Source organism: Rhineura floridana, chromosome 5 (genome assembly GCF_030035675.1).
Source record: "Rhineura floridana isolate rRhiFlo1 chromosome 5, rRhiFlo1.hap2, whole genome shotgun sequence".
NCBI lineage: Eukaryota > Metazoa > Chordata > Lepidosauria > Squamata > Rhineuridae > Rhineura > Rhineura floridana.
Window position 1 is genome coordinate 85,206,704 of NC_084484.1, and position 16,410 is coordinate 85,223,113.

General features: G+C 41.9%; 1 protein-coding gene across 5 annotated transcripts in view; it reads left to right on the forward strand.

Annotated features, from left to right (window-relative positions):
• Window positions 1-7,209: 7,209 nt before the first annotated feature.
• Window positions 7,210-16,410, forward strand: part of GK (glycerol kinase) — a 69,153-nt gene continuing 59,952 nt past the window's right edge. For 2 of the 5 annotated variants that reach the window (XM_061627359.1, XM_061627363.1), the window contains exons 1-2: window positions 7,210-7,462; window positions 15,359-15,432. In XM_061627359.1, coding sequence (XP_061483343.1) covers window positions 7,385-7,462; window positions 15,359-15,432 — 152 coding nt within the window. In that variant the 5' untranslated portion in view covers window positions 7,210-7,384. The remainder of the gene's footprint in view (window positions 7,463-15,358; window positions 15,433-16,410) is intronic. The other 3 variants (XM_061627362.1, XM_061627360.1, XM_061627361.1) reach the window with 3 other exon arrangements.

The following is a 16,410-nucleotide window of genomic DNA, read 5'->3' on the forward strand; positions in this document are numbered from 1 at the left end:
CTATTTGCCCTTGTGCTGTTTAACTCCTGAAGCTTTACTCTTGTTTGTTTGTTCATTTATTTGTTTTTGCTCTTGCTTTGAAAGAACAACAATGTAAGAACTTGTAACTTTTCCATTCTGTAGCAAAAAGCAACCTGAGGGGGATTTTTTTTTTGCAGGAAACAGTCCCCTGCTACATTTTTTCCTCTGCTATAAACTGCTGCATCTGTGGCTGCATTTTGCAGAAATAAAATAAATTTCAGAATAGATGTGACTCAATTGTTTTACCAAGGTCCTCTTGCCATTGGTTCAAGTTACCTGCTGGCGCATTTTCACCATACCAACATTGCTGCCGCCACACCCCACCCCACCCCACCCCCTCTCTGTTCCAATATGCTGCAGTGATTCAGCCAGACAGAGGTCAGGTGAAAGGTGCAACCCCATCACGCTGCCTGCCCTCTGCTGCAGAGCACAGTGACTGGTTGGGTATATAAGGAACGAGATAATCTTTTTCAGTATCCTGGTCCCAAGCTGTATAAGCGTTTGTATACTAGTAACAGCACTTAGCCCGGACACTTAATAAGCAGGCAGTGCAATTCATTCTGATATGCTTAATTTATAAATGACAAGGCTGGGGCTCAACTTTGGATGGAAGTCAATCCATGCTTTTTTTACATGGAAGCCAAGATTACATAAAAAAAGGATGACGCTTCTCCATGGAGGGGAAAATGACACTGGGGTTTTGTTAGGAGGAGGCCCAGGGCCCCCAAGCCCTGGGTCTTCTGCATTGGATCCAGAATCTCCTGCCTTTTCCTCTCCCTTATTTTTTTTTAAAGTCTTTGTAGGAGAGCCGAGTACACTGCACAGCACAATGCTGGTGACCACCTGCTATCACCTGCTATCTCAATTTTCCCAGAGACTTCTATACATCCAAATTAGCATATTGAATTGAATTGAATTGAAACTTTATTTTTACCCCGCCCTTTTTCCAAACTGGAACTCAGGGCGGCTTACAAATAAAACTACATGTAGTTAAAAACATAGAAAAACATACAATTAAAATACAATTAAACTATGCACAACCTTAAAACCGTAAAAGGCACTTAAAAATCTAAAAACAATTTAAAATAATAGATAATAATATAAAACAATAAAACAAGCCTTGTAAAGCCCAATCCTAAACACCTTCCATCCCAAAAGCCTGTCGGAATAAAAAAGTCTTTACTTGCCAACAGAAGGATGGCAAGGAGGGGGCCATTCATGCCTCCCTAGGAAAAGAGTTCCAGAACCTAGGAGCAGCCACCGAGAAGGCCCTATCTCGTGTCCCGACCAATCACACTTGCAAGGGTGTTGGGACTGAGAGAAGGGCCTCTCCTGAAGATCTCAGGGCCCAGGCAGGCTCGTATAGGGAGATACGGTCTGACAGATAGCCTGGACCTGGGCCGTATAGGGCTTTAAAGGTCAAAACCAGCACTTTGAATTGTGACCAGAAACAAACTGGCAGCCAGTGGAGCTGTTGTAACAAGGGAGTTGTATGGTCCCTGTAATCAGCCCCTGTTAATACTCTGGCTGCAGCTCTTTGTACCAGTTTAAGTTTCCGAACAGTCTTCAACGGCAGCCCCACGTAGAGCGTGTTACAGTAGTCTAAACGGGCTGTAACTAAGGCATGCATCACCATAGTCAAATCAGGCATTTCCAGGAACGGGCGCAGCTGGCGCACTAGTCTTAAATGGGCAAAGGCACTCCTGGCCACGGCCGAGACCTGGGCCTCCAAGTTCAGAGCTGAGTCCAGGAGCACACCCAAACTGCGAACCTGTGTCTTCAGGGAGAGTGTAACCCCATTGAGCACAGGCTGAATCCCTATTCCCTGATCTGCCCTTCGACTGACCAGGAGCACCTCCGTCTTGTCTGGATTTAGTTTCAATTTGTTCGCCCTCATCCAGTCCATCACTGATGCCAGGCACTGGTTCAGGACCAGGACAGCTTCCTTGGCTTTAGGTGGAAAGGAGAAATAGAGTTGGGTGTCATCTGCATACTGATGGCACCAAACCCCAAAACCCCAGACAACCTCTCCAAGCGGTTTCATATAGATGTTAAATAACATGGGGGACAAAACTGAACTCTGAGGGACCCCATAGGTCAACGACCAAGGAATCGAACAGGAGTCCCCCAGCACCACCTTCTGAGTTCGTCCCTCCAGAAAGGAATGGAGCCATTGTAACACGGTGCCCTCAAGTCCCATCCCAGCGAGGCGGTCCAGAAGGATACCATGGTCGATGGTATCGAAAGCCGCTGAGAGGTCCAGTAGAACTAACAGGGACACACTCCCCCTGTCCAGCTCTCTGCGAAGGTCATCCACCAAGGTGACCAAAGCTGTCTCTGTCCCGTAACCAGGCCTGAAACCAGACTGAAATGGATCCAGATAATCGGTTTCATCCAAGAATCTCTGGAGCTGGGCAGCCACCACACGCTCTATTACCTTGCCCAAAAATGGAATGTTGGAGACTGGCCGATAATTTCCCATTATGGAGGGATCCAGGGAGGGCTTTTTCAACAAAGGCCGTACAACTGCCTCTTTTAGGCACGATGGAATTCTGCCTTGTTGTAAAGAGGCATTAACTACTCCCCTCACCCACACGGCCAGTCCCCCTCTGGCACTTTTAATGAGCCAGGAAGGGCAAGGATCCAGCAGACATGTGGTGGCTCTTGCCTCTCCAAGGATCTTGTCCACATCCTCGGGCTGTACAAGTTGAAAGGAATCCATTATTATTGGACAAGCAGGAGCCAAAGTTACATCCCCTGAGACTGTATCAATTTTAGCGTCCAAGTCGAAGTGAATCTGAGCGACTTTATCTGCAAAGTGCTGTGCAAATTCTTGACAACGGGCTGTTGAGTGGTCTATATTACCCTCCTGGGGGCCAGAGTTTAAAAGACCCCTGACCACTCGAAACAGCTCTGCTGGACGGCTCGCAGCAGACGCAATGATGGCAGAAAAGTTTCTTCTTAGCCTGCACTGCCACGGAGTAGGCCTTCAGATAGGCTCTAGCCCGTGTTCAGTCAGACTTGCACCGAGTCTTTCGCCAACGTCGCTCAAGTCCCCGTCTTATTCGTTTCATCGCCGCCAGCTGGTTTGGCTCTACTCCGTAAGAGGGGACGCTCAGGAGCAATCATGTCCACCACCCTGGTCATTTCCCCATTCCAGAGGTCAACCAGGGCTTCAACAGAATCACCTGCCATGGTGACAGGAAAATCCCCAAGAGCCATCAGGAAACCATCCGGATCCATCAGCCTCCTGGGGCGGACCATCCTAATCGGTCCCCCACCCCTGCAGAGGCTCTGAGTCCCAGTGAGTCTAAACCCAACCAGGTAGTGATCTGTCCATGACAACGGAACTATAGAAAGTTCCTCCACACCAAGATCACCATCATCCCATCCAACACACAGAACAAGGTCCAAAGTGTGACCAGCGACATGAGTGGGGCCAGATAATACTTGGGACAGACCCATGGTTGCCATGGAGGCCATGAAATCCTGAGCCACTGCTGACAGAGCAGTCTCGGCATGGATGTTGAAGTCACCCAATACCACAAGCCGAGGGGACTCCAACACCAAACCCAAGACTACCCCAGCTAGCTCAGGAAGGGAGACTGTTGAGCAGCGGGGTGGGCGGTACACCAACAGAATCCCTATTCTGTCCTGGCCACCCAACATATGCAAATTTCTGCCATGGGCCTGCACCCTGAGCCATATAAGTACCTAGCAATGGCCCTGCATAACACTCTCAATAGGTTTTAAACATTGCTCCTTTACTCATGCTATTCAAGTCCAAGTGTAAGGAAAGGAGAGAGTTGAAAGCCCCACTACTGAAACAGTCACCACTCTGGAACATTACCACCATCTGAAAGAAATCTTTGACTCCCCCATCCCAAGATGTTGATGAACTACAACTTCCATCATCCCTGGCCATTGTCCATGCTTGCTAAGACATCTGGAGGGTCAAAGGTTCTCCGCTTCTGGTCTAAAATATTCCAGTGTAACCAACAGTTCTGTAGAAGATGGATGTACAGAATCACTGTGGAAAGAGTTCCCTGAAGCCAGAAAACTAAGCTAAGAAGTAACTCTTTTCTTATAATGCCCCCTTTCCTTAAGGTCAAGTGCAAACCCCCCTTAAATTATGATAAAATTATGATGCCAGGATTAACTTATTTTTAAAATTCAGAAAAAGATTTGGGGACGTAGTTATACTGGTGTAATAAAGATATGCTTAAATTTTATGTCATATATTGCCTATTCTGGGAAGGAAACAAAATAAATTGATAAAATCAGGACAGCCTGCAGTGGCTAAATTCAAACCTAAGGGTATACATATCCTTACACCAATAGCGTGTTGTCCATACTTTCTCCTAGCTACCAGAAACTCTTCTTTGCCACTGTCTAAGACATTAACAGGTAGAAGGAAGAAACCTGTCCAACCTGTGAACAACATTTGTTTAAATATCTCGCTTTTGATTGCACTTCTGTGTTCCTTGAAACTGAACAAAATGGCTTATTGTCTGTGTTCGTTAAGCATACAGTTGACCTCGCAACAACCCTGTTTTTTAAACAAAAGAACACAGAGGAGAAAGCCACACCTTGTACTTCCATTGGTATTTTGGTGTTCAGCATTCATTGCAGCCAAAATTAACCCTAGTTTCTTCTTCTCAACATGGACCCTTATCACAGTGTCTTAAGCGTTTTAACTGCTTTGCAGTACTCATCATGCAGAATAATTTAATGAAAAATTTAAAACTATTGGTTATGTGCCATTCTTCAACTGATACTCTTTTTCTTAGTACTAAAATTCATCTGTAGATTGCAGTGGTCTGCTACTGATATGTTTGTTCTCTCTGGGATGGTGCAACAGAACAGAACTACCCTACCAGGCTGTTTTTAGCTCAATGAAGGGAGTAGAAAAAGAGATAGTTTGATTCCATAAAGGAAGCCACAGACCTGAACTTACAAGATCTGAATAGGGCAGTTTATAAAAGATTCTATTGGAGGTCACTGATTCATAGAATCAGCATACGTCGTAATTGACTTGAAGGCACATGACAACAAAAATGCATGTCCCAGAGTATGGTCTGAAGGCACATGATGACAACACCTTGCAAACGCTAATCAGGTTATCCTAGAACCACATGTATTCCATCTTGGGTTCCATGATGGAAGCAAGGTGGAATATAAATGTAAGAAAAATATAGAAATAAATTCAGAAGCAAGTCCATTGAGTTCATTGTGGCTCCTTAACTGGGACTGGGAGTTTGCCCCACTGAAAGTTTATTATTTATTTAGGGCAGTTATATACCATTTAATCATTTGCATTTTTAAGTGGGGTACATAAAATAAATCATACAGAATAAAACAATAAAATCATCATAAAACCAAACAGAAACCCAAACACTACCTTAAAATGCCTGCTGGAATAAGAAAGACTTTGTCATGAGCTTGGAGTTAAGCAAGGAGCGTGCCTGTCTTATTTGGGAGTGAGTTCCACACGCTTGGGCCCACAACACTGAATACACAGCTTCTAGTAGTTGTGAGCCATGCATCTGAGCCATGGGGGATCACCAACGGAGATTCCTCCAAAGATCTCAGTGATTGGTCAGGAGAAAAAAAAGGAATCGGGGGTCCTTAAGATATCCTGGACCCAAGTTGTTAAGGGCCTTATAAATTAATACAAGAACTTTGAACCTGGCCTGGTAATGCATGGCCCAGAGTTATGTGCTAGCAGTAGTCTGTCCCCATCACCAGTCTAGCCACGGCATTTTGCACCTGCTGGAGCTTTTGCACCAAGTGCAAGGATAGCCCCACATAGAGCACATTGCAATAATCAAGTCTTGAAGTTACCAATATATGAATCACCTAGCCAGGCTATCCCTGTCGAAGAATGGCCAAAGTTGGTGCACTAGCAATAGCTGGTAAAAGCACTCTTAGCCATTGAGATTATCTGAGCCTCAAGTGACAAAGATGGAGCCAGAAGGATCCCCAAACCAAGCACCCGTTCTTTTAAAAGGAGAGTTACCCCATCCAGGACAGGAATATAGCCAATCTCCTGGACACAGGAACCACCCACCCATGATGCCTCCATCTTCCCAGGTTCAAGCTCAGTTTATTAGCCCCCATCTATTCCACAACTGCATCCAGCTAACATTCCACACCCTGGTCAGCCTCTCCTGTCCTGTGTCAGATGTTATGGAGAAAGCGGGGCTGAACATCATCAGTGTACTGATGACACTTTGCCCCCCAAACTCCCAATGACTGTTCCCAACAGCTTCTTATAGATATTAAACAGTACTGGCAACAAGATTGTATAGGACTGCACTGTTAATCTGGCACTGATGCTCCTGTTTTTGTGGGGTTTTTGGTCCATATAGATATAAATCTATGCTGAAGCCTTGGTGCCCGTCCTCAGACATGAGCTGGGTGGTGAGTGGAGACAGGTTCTTTTACGTGGTTGCATCACGTTGCTCAGAAATATTGTTCAGCACCATTTCCTCTTTTAGGCAGCAAGTTAAAAATGTTTATTTTCCTTTCCCCCCACCCCTCCCTTGCTGTTACTCTTCATAAAGAAGAAACAGCTTTATCCAGCAAGGCGAAAGACATGGGCTATCACAATATAGTTGTTTTCGCCTTTCCCCCGCCTCCAGGACAACTCTTTAGCAATCATAGCGCAATCCTACGTCTGTTGAGTTCCCAGATCAGAGTGTACAAGATTGCACAAACGTGCAATGACTTAACAGACGGATGAGATGCGGAATTCATTTTTTCTTAAGTGACTCTGGTGCTGTCAACTAGTTACGCTTAGAGGAGCACGACTCCTCTAAGAGCACGTAATAGCAGGGAAGAACGCCGGAGGCCGTTCAGCGTTCTAAGTGACGCGTTACATTTCCGCAATGCAATGGCTCTTGCATCACCAACACCGTCATAATCCACTTGCGCCTCTTCTCCTAACGCAGCTCGCCGTCTGGCAGCAGCAACGACACGAAGAGCCAACGGAGCCAGCCTGCTTCATACCAAAGGTTGAAGAGTCCAGTTACGTCAGAGGCTCGATGCACGTGACCGGCTGACTCAACCGTGCTCGCCCGCCTCCAGCTTCATCCCTACTCCCGATGCATTCGCCCATTTCCTGTGGGTAACCCCGCCCCGCCATCCTCCCCCCTCCCCGCGCACTGATTGGAGGGCGAGCGGCAGCGTGTTGGGCAGCGCCCCCTGCCCCGCCTTCAGCCTCTGATTTGGGAAGCCACGCGCCGCAGTCTAAAGAGTGAAGGGCGCCGGTTCGGGAGCGTCAGTATTTCGTCTCCCTTCCTTGCCGGGGTAGTAGGGTCGCCTAGGAGACAGGCCGGGGTCGCGCGAACGGAGCCTGCCCATGGCAGCGCCGCAGGGTGGGGTGATGGGCCCGCTGGTAGGGGCCATCGACCAAGGGACCAGCTCCACGCGCTTCCTGGTAAGCGCGACCTGACGAGTGAGAATACAAATTAAAAAGAGCAGCCGCTCCCGGGAAAGGGGGACTGGAGTGACAGGCCAACAGGAGGCGGTGTGGTTGCCCTTGGTGAGAGCGTGGAGGACGAGAGCCGGGGAGACAGAGAGGGGCTGGGAAGAGATTGCATGTGCCAAGTTCAGATATCCCCTTACCAAGGCTCGCTCTTAGCAACTGTTTCCAATACCAAGGTTCATCTCTGGGACCCATGAAGGAAGGATAGATGAAAGTGCCCTTGAGTAGCTAAAGAGAGCTTTGCCTTCACCGTTACTTTAAAAGAGAATCCCCACATGCTAGTAAACAAAGGGGAAGGTTTCTGGGTCACAGGACTGTCTCTCCAGGCTGATGGGAGCCTTGCTGCTATTTTATCTTGTTGTAGATGAAGCACTACCAAGCAGGTGTATGAGACCTCTTCACCTCTCTTTCTTTGACTGGTGGTGCGTCGCTGCTGGTGTCGGCTGTGTCAATTTTTTGTGGCCGGAGTACTCCTTGAGTAGAACGCAATCTGATATGGAGCCCTTTCTCTCTCCTTCCCTTAGCTGCTCTCCTTTCTTCTTGTCAAGCTGTTTGTTCCGCCAGGGAGTATGAGAGGCAGGGGACAGGGCCACCTCAGTCCTCTAATCTAGAATTTGGAAACACTGCCGAGTAAGCATGTCTAAATATTTTTGGATATATAAGGTAAAATCTTGATTGTGATTTTGCACATTGACTGCTTTTCTATAGAGCAGAACGTTTTGTTAACTGTCACTAGAAACTTAATGTGTTTCCACCAGATTTAAGATCAGCAGTCATGAACACATTTAGCAGGGGGGGAAACTGGTCTGAACTTCATCTCTGATTCTCAAAGCATTTTCTTCACCCAACTTTTCCACCTTTTTTCTTTTTTTAAACTGGGCTTAAGTTCCTAGAGTATCTGGCTAAAGTTCAGGAATCTGTTGTATCAGAGGTTATGAAAGCATGCAAGGCTAAAATAGATGTCATGGACAGTCTAAGTCTAAAGTCTGTTGCTGAAGGAGAATCCCATCACAGATAAGGGAAATGCATAACAGACCATTAAAACAATTGCAGTGCATAAATGTACAAAAAAAAGTACTAACCTTGCACCAGAGTTTTAAAGTGCTTTGGTAGGATTTTCATGCATTCTGTTTACAACTTGGTATGAAGTACAAGAATTTATTTCTCTTTCTGTTATGACCTTATAAAGATTCTTTTGGTTGTTTGTGTATCAGAGCAATGGACTGCCAGATTTGGTACTAACTTTGCGTTCATGTTCAGTACATGCCAAAAGTCCATTCTGGTACTCAATGGAATCTGGAAGTTTTTATGAATTCTGTTGAAAATTCTATAAAAATGTTTTCATATATGTTATGGACACATTTTTATTTATTTTATTTAACCAAATTTATATGCCACTTTATTGTAACAAAACTTCTAAGTGGTTCACATGTGCTGCATTCTAGTGAAAAAATGCAACCTTGCAATATCAATCAGGATTGTATGAGCATGTGTTTGTCTTCAAACATCAAGCTAGCCATTGGTTTGATACTTATTCGATTGTTATTGTTTTATTTATTAAAATATTTCTATCCTTTCAGGGCATATTGCCTTCCCAAGGCAGTATACAGGAAATTACACAACATGCAAGACAAAATATAAAATCATCAGATGAAAATGCACTTTACACCCCATTTATGTCTATTTTGTACGTCGCCCAGGGTGGCTGGATAACCAGCCAGACGGGCGACTAATAAATTCAATAAATAAATAAATAAATTTAAAATGAGCAGTAATACTTCATCAAAATACAACCATTAATAGAACACAGACTGAAATTAAAATGTCTTCACGAAATCTCTTGAAAATGAACGATAGAGCCATATGCATTTCCTGGGGGAGGCGATTCCACAAGCTCAAAAAGACAGGTGTTTGATACCCATTAACCTGATATCTTTTCTTGACAGGCCAGAGATAATGCCTCAGAAGCAGATATTAAAGCTTGGGCAAGCTCATGTAGCTTGAAGGCAGTCCTTAGAATAGTCTGAAGGTCCCAAACTGTTTAGGGGTTTAAAGGCTAAAACCAGCAGTTTAAATTGGGCTCAGAAACAGACAGGTAGCTGAACATTTCTCCCCACCCCCACAAGCAGTCTTGCTGCTATCTTCTGTATTGATGGAAGTTTCCAAATTGTCTGTAAAGGCAACTCCACAAAAAGTACACTGCAGTAATCTAGCCTGGATCTAACCAGGACATGTGTCGCTGAGGCAAGGTCTGCCTTCTCTAGAGATGGCTGCATCTGGCCAACCAACCAAAGATGGTAAAAAGCACTCCTGACCACAAAGTTCTACTGTTGTGTTCAGTCTAAATTGGCACTCTCCTTTGCATCACACTGACTTTATATATAGACATATTGCTACTTTCAGGTCACATTATCTTAATGTGATAATGCAAATGCATGGCTTAGCCTATCAGGTAGACAATTGCTCTTCTGAGCAATGTATAGTATAGTAAAATATGCAAAAAGCTTAATCTCTACAATGATTTTGATTTTCTTTAACCAAATTTATGTAACTCCTGGTTGCTGAAAACCTCTAAGCAGTTTACAAAAACATTAAAATTATCAATAGAAACAGTCAAAAACAAGTAATTAAAACATTTTAAACAAATCAAAACATCAATAGACTAAAAAGATTAAAACACAACATTTTTGTTTCTGAATAGGCTTGCCTAAATAAAAAAGTTTTAAGCAGGTGCTGAAAAGACTACAGTGAAGTCACCTGCCTGATGCCAATATGTGAATTGAGTCTTTATGCTTTTATGTATACAGGTCTGATGCACAAATTGGCTATAATACTAGGCGCAGCACATGCTTTCCTTGTGTGAAAGAGTTAATACTTTGGAGTAAGAGATAAGTTGAATGCACTCATGGCAATGATTAACAACTGCTAGAGTCCTTTGGAAGCATTCATAAGCACACTTCTGTTCATTCTGACCTTTGAACCTACATAGCTATATTAACTGAAAAACAGAAATTAAAATTTAGAATTAAAAAGATTTGGTGAAGAAAATGTAAATGAAACAGAAAATCTTTTACAAATAGTTCATACATATTAATTATCTTCTGTTGTATTGCCTTGCAAAACCTAACACAAAAGAAAAATTGGAGGGAGAAATATCAATAATTTAAGATATGCAGACGATACCATACTTCTTGCAGAAACCAGTAATGATTTGAAACAAATGCTGATGAAAGTTAAAGAGGAAAGCACAAAAGCAGTACTACAGCTGAACGTCAAGAAGACTAAAATAATGACAGCAAAAAACTTGTCAAGGATTATCAATACCTTGGCACAGTCATTAACCACAATGGAGACAATAGTCAAGAAATCAGAAGAAAACTAGGACTGGAAAGGGCAGCTATGAGAGAGCTAGAAAAGGTTCTGAAATGCAAAGATGTTTCACTGCACACTAAAGTCAGGATCATTCAGACCATGGTATTCCTGATCTCTATGTATGGATGTGAAAGTTGGACAGTGGAAAAAAGCGGGTAAGAGAAAAAAATCCACTCCTTTGAAATGTGGTGTTGGAGGAGAGCTTTGTGCATACCATGGACTGCAAAAAGGACAAATAATTGGGTGTTAGAACAAATTAAACCAGAACTATCACTAGAAGCTAAAATGATGAAACTGAGGTTATCATTCTTTGGAAACATAATGAGAAGACATGTGATTCACTAGAAAAGACAATAATGCTGGGAAAAACAGGAGGGAGTAGAAAAAGAGGAAGGCCAAACAAGATATGGATTGATTCCATAAAGGAAGCCACAGACCTTAACATACATAATCTGAACAGGGTGGTTCATGACAGATGCTATTGGAGGTCATTGATTTATAGGGTCACCGTAAGTCGTAATCGACTTGAAGGCACATAACAACAACAACAACAAAAGTACAGAAGGTATCTTTTAGTGAGTCATCCTAGGTTGGTTAATTTTCAGGAAGAATTCCATTAGTCTTTCAGCTAGCAGGATGTGGCAGCTACCTAGTGTCTTACAGTGCCATCCTCTGCATATCAGAGAAAAGCTGAGTAGCAAGGATGTCTAAAATGTGGTTCTCCAAATGGAGAACTCCACTTCCCATCAGCTCCAGCTCCAGCCTGTGGCCATGGATGGTGGGAGTTGAAATCCAGCATAGAGATGTGAAGACCCAGGAAAATAACAGAATTTTTTAGGAAAAAAACACTTTCTCCCATTTTTTTTCTGTCTTTTCCCCAAAAAATTGAAAAAAGGGGGGAAATAACTTTGTTTTTTTCCAAATTCGTCTGGTTTTTTCCTCTGGGCTTTACATCTCTACTTCAGAGGTGTGTATTGCAGCTCTAGCTTAGCAGAGAACAATGATTCAGAGTTCACTAGAGATGATGGCCAGTATTAAACGACCACCTTCCAGCATCATTCTTGCTGAACTGTCAGAAGCTATGAGTGACACAAGCCATGGTGTCCTAATTTGATATGGCAAAATCAAACCATTTTGTTTATGAAATAGGGACTAGTTTTGATCAGGTCAATTAGGAAAAACTTCTAGCTGCAAATGTTTCAGGTTGATTTCTTTTTTCTTTAAGTGTCTTACCCTCCTTAATAAAGTTTGGAGGATTTTAAGTAGGTGCAGGTGTATATTTTTCACATAGAGAATTAGAAGTATGGTTAAATGATACTCCATGGTGTACTATTTTAACCAGTGAAAATAGGTTAAATAGGTTACTGTCATACTACTTGTAAATATGTGGGGAAAACAGAATGTAGTTTTTCCTTGAAAATAATAACTAACTTTTGAGATGAGGCATTTTTACATGTTTGCATACATAAATATTTTAAATGAAAGCATTACATCTCTACTGCATTTTGTGCTACATTGACCAGTGATATTTATATAGTTGTCATCCCCTTTCCCTCATGATTTGAAATCAAAATGTTAAGTATCTTCTTTATTTCTAGTGACAAAAAATTAACTCAATTTTTTCTAAGTATCTGTAAGGAGGAATCAAATAGATGTATGGGGTCCATGTCCTGCCAGTGTTAGATACTCTATCAGTATCTCATTGTGTTAGGTTTTAAGCTGACTTTTTTTCTCAGTGTATCTGTGCTGGTATCTGTAGTGAGTTGGAAAGGATTAACCCTTTGTCATCTTACTTATATAGCAAAATTGGGATAAGTGAATGAGCAAACTGGGTCCCAATTACCAATGCAGGAAAAGTGGCTGTCGGAGACGAAGATCTGAAAAGTGGCTGTTTTCAGACCAAAACTACGTATTACACATATTCTTGTAAAAACAGAAGATAAGGACTATAATTTCAAAACTGACGTGGGTACGCCGTCCTGTTGAGATGTGTTGAAGTGCTTTAGTATCTTTCAAATCTTCATTAAATTGTTAGAAACTGCTTAGAAATCCAAAGTCTTTGAAAATAGAACTTAGTTTCCAATAGAAATAGCCAATAGATTTCTTGGAGTATTTTATGTCCCCGCTCATTGTGGTTTTCTGCTTCCCCAGATCAGTTTTTGTTGGAAAAATGTATACATGTTACATTGATTAGGACAAAAATGTACCTCCTTGGCAAAAATCAGACTCCTGGGGATAGTTTTGTTTTGGCACTGTTTTGTTATACAGAAAGAAATCAGTAAATGATAAGAGGCTGAATTTTGAGACATTGGGCAATGTTTTAGAAGGACTATGTTATAGGTCTACTTTTGTGTATGTTTTGCAATGAAAAGCACACCTGGGATAAGATATTGTTCTCGTTGTAGAAGGAGGTGGAGTACAAATGGTTGATGGGACATAGTATATACAGTATACAGTGTATTGTGGCACATACCAATTTGCATCAAAAACAATATAATTTCCTTCCAGCTTGTTTCTAAAGCACTACTACATTTAGCTGGAGTTACCAGTTATCCCAGTAAACTAAGATTAGAAGCCATTTTGGCAAGTAAGCGTCATATAAATAAACGTGTTTTTATGTGGCTGGGTGCCGTGTAAAGGTTAAAGAGAAGTTTGAGGTTCTCTGGATGCATTCTGAAAGAGAGACTTCTTGGGAGATCACGGGCCTGCACAGTGTGACTCACTTAAGATTTAATGCCAAAGAAGCTTTACTGTCAATTAACATATCATGGTTTGTGGTTAGAATCTGGAACTATAGTTGGGTGTGAGTTTGTTCACTGTGGTTTGGTGTGATATCTGCCAGTTATGACTGTTGGTCTGCCTCCAAAGGCGACTGTATCTGAAGAGAGGAGTGCTTAGTACACAAAAGACAAAATCGGAAAAACAGTGTTTGTCTGATGATTTGGAAATATCACATGGTTTGATATGATATTTGAAATGAGCCAAAATGTACTTTTGCGGTCCTAAATCTTGACCCACACATTAAGTCTTATAATTTCAAGAGACTGGATTCATTGTTGAAGTCTCCTTTTTGTAGGATGTTCATGAAACACATTTTCCAGTTGAAGAGATGTTCTATAATGTAATGTCCTATAATGTAGGTTTCTGTCAATAATGTAAACCACTTGGATGTAATAAAACCCGTGACCCAACTGTTATTGCATGTTGCCTCTTATGAAAAGACAAGGATTATCTTTTCCTCGTCATCTCATGTATCTGGCCAAACATAGTACTGTATCTGTCCAGAACTGTTGGCACATCTCCAAGCAAATAAAGCAGAGGATATATTATCCATAAAGTAAATGTGGTTTTTGAACTGGCCCTTAGCTATTTGATTTTTAAGCGATTATTTTGCAGAAAGATTTAGCAGCAATAAGAGTTCATGATTGCAGACTGAAGAATGGATTCTGAGCTCATTTCTTGTAAGGGTTGGGTCAAACTTGGGTTGAAACATTTCAAATTAATAGGGTAACTATCGTGATCTCTGTTCTTATACACCTGACATTCCTAAGTATCAACATTCTTCTTAAAGCCAGTTCAGAGAGAGAGTTTGTGATTTATCTAGATTAGTTATTTATTTAGATTAGTAAATATGAACGTTTGGAAAGAATAATAAATTGTACCTAAGAGTTGATCTCATCTCAATAGTTTTATCTTCAGTGACAACAGTATGAACAGAGAAATGATTTGAGCTGATCTCCAAAATCTTAGAGGAATAATAATATAATGTGATACAATTTGACACCTACATTAAATTGATAATTAAATTACATTTCTTTATGTGTAATTAATTGTATGAGTCTTTTTCCCTTCCTTTTACTAGTCTTTGTGGGAGGTATCCTTCATCTACCTCTCTTTTTGTCAGTAATCCTCTCCAGGTTAGGCTCCAGAAACTATCTGCTGCTCCCTTTGTCTCTTCAGTTAATTGACTTTTCATGTCATTGCAAAATTGTGTCATATGGTTGCAAAAGCCATAGTATAACTCACTGCTCCCTTTGTCTCTTCAGTTAATTGACTTTTCATGTCATTGCAAAATTGTGTCATATGGTTGCAAAAGCCATAGTATAACTCACTGCTCCCTTTGTCTCTTCAGTTAATTGACTTTTCATGTCATTGCAAAATTGTGTCATATGGTTGCAAAAGCCATAGTATAACTCACTGCCAAGAAGTCCCTGCTTGTAACTGGTTTGTTTTAAAATTCAGTTTATGGCAACATATAGTTTAGTGTCCTGTTCTAGAGTTAAGCAAAGGTTTTTACATATTTTTTGCTCTTTGACAATTTTCTGTTATGTATAAAAAGGTCTCTGTTAGGGCTGTTAATTTCTAAAAGTCACTGTCATCCTTGGAACTGTTTAAGATGTCAAGATTCTTTGTCTGCCTCTCCCTCTATTTATGTTTTTACAAACTGGTTTGGTGAATTTCTTTTATGTATTACAGGTCTTTAATGCAAGTACAGCTGAATTGCTGAGTCACCACCAAGTAGAAATCCAACAGAAATTTCCCAAGGAAGGGTAGGGTTCTTTCTTTGCGTTCTTGAATGCTTGACATTTAGGCTGCAATCCTAAAGCTATATCTATTGAGAATTAAGTCTTACTGAGTTTACTCCCAGGTAAATGGGGTTAGGATTGCAGCCTTGGTGTGATATTGTTAAAATATCCAAAGGTGTCCTACATGAGCAGAAAGGCACTTCAACTCTTCAAATTGCCTCACCCACTGAAATTATACCAATTCCTCACTCTGACTGCCCATGTCTTTCTGAAGTGTTTTGGAGGCTGCAGTAAGGGATGGGAAAGGCCAATTTCTTGAATGGAGTTCCATTCACATTTCTTGGATCCAAGTCTACATGTTTCTACTGAAGTCAGCGGAATGGTTTGTAAGAATATGAGACAATGCAAACAGCGGGATTTCTTTCACTAACATACTTTTGTTTCTCTTTGGTATTTATTTTTAATCCATAGTTTGTTTGTTTGTTTATTGTGGCATTTATATCCCACTTTTCCTCTAAGGAGCTCAAAGTGGTGTACATGGTTCTCCCCCTCCTAATTTAATTCCCACAACAACTCTATGAGGTAGGTTAGGCTGAGAGGCCGTGACTGGCCCAAGTTGACCCAGTGTGCTTCATTATGCTTCATGGCTGAATGGGGATTTGAACCCTGGTCTCCCAGGTCCTAGTCCAACCACTACACCACACTATGCTACTCACCTGAATGGTGGGGTTGCGTTGCTGCCGCTTACCCAGAAGTAGAGGTGGAGACAGCACCCATGTATTTGCACCACACCAACTTTTCCATCTCTTGGTCCTTCCCATCTACCTCCCAGCAAATAGCAGCAGTGCAAACACTGTCAGGTAAGGGGTGCCATCCTGCCATGCTGTTGGTTAGTGGTTAGCCTTGCACAACATTTTGTGAGGTGGAAAAGTAATAAATGGGTGAGTTAAGATTGCTACAATTTTCCAGGAAGGCAGTATACAATTATCTTCCTACATGTCA